Source organism: Suncus etruscus, chromosome 5 (genome assembly GCF_024139225.1).
Source record: "Suncus etruscus isolate mSunEtr1 chromosome 5, mSunEtr1.pri.cur, whole genome shotgun sequence".
Lineage (NCBI taxonomy): Eukaryota > Metazoa > Chordata > Mammalia > Eulipotyphla > Soricidae > Suncus > Suncus etruscus.
This window is the reverse complement of record NC_064852.1, coordinates 32287344-32291928: the sequence shown is the minus strand read 5'-3', so window position 1 is coordinate 32291928 and position 4585 is coordinate 32287344. Positions and strand designations below refer to the sequence as shown.

Sequence of the window (4585 nt, the reverse complement as noted above, 5' to 3'; positions counted from 1 at the left end):
TTCTGAAAGCGTTTGCATCTGCTGCAAGAGTAGCCGATGGAAAAATCAGGTGCTGGACCCACTTTCCAGTATTGCCTCCTTCCTACCAGTTGGGTTATTATTCAATCCAGCAAGTGAATTTCCCCCTCTCTGGGCATTTCATGACCCAAATCTATATGGTTCCTAAGTTCCTCCATGTGAGCACGGTCTGATGCTCTTGCTGCTGCATTAGGGGAGCGATGCATGGGTGGCCGGCGCTTGCAACCTCTTCTAGGCACAACCCACTTTCTCCCAAGTGGCAAAGGGGTGTCCCTGGAAGAAAGTCACCAGCTAGAGAATTCAGAGAGTGGCCTGGAAATAGCTACCGCAGCCTAACGGCTTCCCAGGCTTACCCGAAGGGGGCTACCGAGGGCTAGCTACCTTGTTCCTCCGGGGCCTCCCTTCACCCCACACCCCACACCCCAAACCCCGCCCTCCTCCTCCTTCTCCTCCCCGCCCCGCCCAGCCCGCTTGTTCGAGCTGCGCATGCCCAGCCCGCCGCGCGTGTTTTTATATAAAGTCCCGCACGGGCCAGAAACTTCTGTCCGAGGCTTTGGAAGCAAGTGTGCAAAGCGACCCCAAGGACTTGAGCTATTCCGGTGACCCTGGCGGCTTGGAGAGCGAGCGGGGAGACCATGGAAGTGTTCTTTGTAAGTTCCTTTTCTTTGGCTTTTTTTTTTTTTTCCTTAAGGACTACAATACAAACACCTGAATTTCGGAACGCACATCCCCTTTTCAGTAGGCTTGAGAAAAAATTGGGGGGCATGCCTTTGCCCCGAGAAGGAGCATGGCAAAGTTTATTTTTTTTTCTCTCTCTCTTGTCTGTAGGGAGGATAGATTAAAATCCTTTTGCTTCTGGAAGACGAGATCGTGTTGGGAAGACCCGTTTGGGGTGGCTTGTGTGTGTATTTTTCCACCCTACTCTTCAGCGCGCATCTGGCTTGCACGCTGTTTGCAAACATGAAAAAAACATTGGTTGGCACCGGTGCAAAAGAGGGCATGCACCGCTCGCTGTCCCGGGTCGGGTCTCAGGCTCTGGGTTCCTTATTTGGAGGAGAGGAGACTCCTGAGGAGGAAGAATTCAATGATCTTTGTTTGTTTTTGCTTTTTTGGGGGGGCCACCCCCCGGTGACGCTCAGGGGTTACTCCTGGCTGTGCGCTCAGAAATCGCTCCTGGTTTGGGGGGGGGGGGGACCATATAGGACGCCGGGGAATCGAACCAAGATCCGTCCTAGGCTAGCGCGCGCAACGCAGACTCCTTACCGCTTGCGCCACCGCTCCGGCCCCATCGATGATGTTTAATGAGAGGCAGCAACGCGCAAGGACTGAGTTCCCAGGTTAAAAAGCGTCCCCTGGTTAACTTGGGGCCAAGACGCTCTTGAGGCTCCATCACTCTTCTTCCCCATCGTTGGCTCAACTTTGCGCAGCGCTTGGAGCAGGGCTGCTAGCAAGGGCAAAGGGAATCGAGGGCGGGAAAGGTGCGCAGGACCCACCGCTCTCCTGTGCGGCTGGATCGAGGGTTCTAGGTATTGGGGTGCAGCCGAGTTGGAGCTTTGTGATCGTGGGAGAAACCTTGCAAGCGTCCCGGTGGCCCCCCCAGGGTTTGAGTTTTAAGTTGGTGGCGAGGTCACAGCTGTAAGCGAGCGCAATAACGCTCCGAGTTGCACGTTGCGGCTTAGGGTGTGGATTTTGCGGTCCATGGGCACCTAGCTGCGGGTTCCCGCGATGGGGACGGCAGGTGCTGGCGAGGAGAGAACCGTTTGCCTTCCCAATTGCGCCAGTTTTAACCGTCGGTGGTTTCCTAAACGTTTCCCCCCAGCCAGCCGCACGAAATGCAGAGGCAAGGGCGGGGACCCAGCTAACCGCTGCCTTGGTTTTAGGAGAGCCTCGGAATGCGCTGAACCCCAATGCACAGGCCGGGCGGCGGGGTCTTAGACCCCATACCCGGCCTCCTGCGCGCGCTCTTCGCCTGGAAGCTTCCAGTTGCAGGCTGGTGGCTGGGTCTGTCTGTGGCTAGGCAAGGCGAGGGAGGGACAGGGGGAGCTACCCCAGAGAGTTAAGGAAATGAAACTTGGGGCGACACCCGAGGGTGTGCAGACCCCGTGACTTTAGGGACTCCCAGGAAAAACGCTGTGTTCCCTAAATTTCCAAAAGACCCATTCCTTCTCCCCTTTCCGGATTAATTAATAGCTGAGATGGGACGGTGCCCAATTCAGGAATCACCCCCTTCCCCTTAAATCCAAACATCAAAAACTTTAATGCACTTTTGATACCTCTTTTCTTTTTACCTCTACCGGCTGCTTGGAGTACTGAAAGGTTTGTTTTTTTGAGATAAGCGCTTGGGGAACAATGATTTGTGCTTTTAAGAATAGGCGTCTTTGAGCCAGAAAAACAGGACAGAAAATGAGTTTGGCCCTTGCCTTGCCAGAAGCCTTAAGTATCCAACCCCTGGCATCCCTTGTGGTCTCTTCTCCCCCCAGCCCCACCAACACCATCACCAGGAGTGGAGTAAGCCCAGAGTAAATGCTCAGCATCACTGGAGGTGTTACAGCACCACTCCCTCCCTGTCGCCCCAAGAAAAATGCATCTTTTAGACACCCCCTCCCCAGTGTTAGTCCTCTTCCCTTTTCACCCTTCCACACACCCACCGTGGGGCACATCTGTGGCTGCCTTAGAGTGGCTTCTGGGTTTTGTTTTGGTAGGTTCCCCCCACCCACACACACACCAGGGTTGTTGTTGTTTTTTTTCTCTCCCTTTATTGGGAAGAAGTTAACGAAGATATGCCTTTGAACCCCTCAAAATCTCTGCACTGTTTTTTGTTCTGAACAAAGAATTCTGTGATTGGTTCAACTAAAGAAGGGAGTAAAGGAAAGTTAGGGTTCTAAAGAAGGGTGTAAAAGGAAAGTTGCTAGAAGAGGTTCTATAATAATTCTCGTGCCTTTTCCCAGTATTTGGGTATCAGTTCTGAGCTGGTTTAGGCCAATTTACCTTAACTCTTCTGTATCATAATTTTCAGAAAGCTTTTTATTTTTTTAATTTGGATAATGCCTGCTGAACTTGGAAATGAATGTGTATTTTCTTTGACTCTTTTGCAGATAGACCCTTCAGATAACTATACCGGAGATGACTTGGGCTCTGGTGATTTTGACTTCAACAAGGAACCCTGCTTCAGGGACGAAAATGCCAATTTCAACCGATTCTTTCTGCCTACTGTCTACACCATCATCTTCTTGACTGGCATAGTGGGCAATGGCTTGGTTGTCCTGGTCATGGGTTATCAGAAGAAACTGAGAAGCATGACTGACAAATACAGATTGCACCTGTCGGTGGCAGATCTCCTCTTTGTCCTCACGCTCCCCTTCTGGGCAGTTGATGCTGTGGCAGATTGGTATTTTGGAAACTTCCTGTGCAAAGCAATTCATGTTATCTACACAGTTAACCTCTACAGTAGCGTCCTCATCTTGGCTTTCATTAGCCTGGATCGGTACCTGGCCATCGTCCGTGCCACCAACAGTCATAAGCCAAGAAAGCTGCTGGCTGAAAAGGTGGTCTATGTCGGTGTGTGGCTACCTGCTCTTCTGTTAACCATTCCTGATCTCATCTTTGTCAAGGTCAAAGAGGAGAAGGTAAAGGTTGATGCAGAGACAGAGGCCCAGAAGTATGTCTGCGACCGCTTCTACCCAAATAACACAAGCTTCTACCCCAATGACCCACGTGATTCATGGGTGGCCGTGTTCCAGTTTCAGCAAATCATGGTTGGCTTTATCCTACCTGGGATCATCATCCTGTCCTGCTATTGTATCATCATTTCCAAGTTGTCACACTCCAAAGGCTACCAGAAGAGAAAGGCCCTCAAGACCACAGTTATCCTCATCCTAGCTTTCTTTGCCTGCTGGCTGCCCTACTACATTGCAATCAGCATCGATTCTTTCATCCTCCTGGAAATCATCAATCTAGGATGTGACTTCCAGAACACTGTGCATAAGTGGATTTCCATCACTGAGGCCCTGGCCTTTTTCCACTGTTGCCTGAATCCCATCCTCTATGCTTTCCTTGGCGCCAAATTTAAAACCTCTGCCCAGCATGCACTGACCTCAGTGAGCCAGGGATCCAGTCTCAAGATCCTCTCCAAAGGAAAGCGGGGTGGACACTCTTCTGTCTCAACTGAGTCTGAATCTTCGAGTTTTCACTCGAGCTAACACTCAGTGTGAAAGACTTTTCTGCTATACAGAACTTTTGGTTAAAGTTACACCTTTTTCCAGATACAAGAGACTGACTGATACTGTACAGTTTTTTATTGTTGTATTTTCTATGCTATTTTTTTTTAGTTTTGTGAAGTCTAATTGGCTTTATTTATATAAATGAGGTTTTTTTTGTTTGTTTGTTTCATGTTTATGAATGTCTAGGCAGGACCTGTAGACAAATTTTTAGTTGCTGTATATCTGGGTGTCGATTATAGAAAAGGGAACTGAAGGTTCCAAAGTACAGTGAATCACATAAAGCTAGAATGATTCACAACTATTTGTACATAAATAGTCTTTCCATTCCAGTAGAATATTTTCTTTTA

General features: G+C 49.6%; 1 protein-coding gene across 1 annotated transcript; it reads left to right on the top strand.

Moving 5' to 3' along the window:
* Positions 1–545: 545 nt before the first annotated feature.
* On the top strand, positions 546–4308 carry CXCR4 (C-X-C motif chemokine receptor 4). Its single transcript, XM_049773573.1, has 2 exons — positions 546–668; positions 3114–4308. Exons 1-2 carry the CDS (start codon positions 654–656, stop codon positions 4215–4217), a joined length of 1119 nt encoding a protein of 372 aa, XP_049629530.1. The 5' UTR covers positions 546–653; the 3' UTR covers positions 4218–4308.
* Positions 4309–4585: the final 277 nt, after the last annotated feature.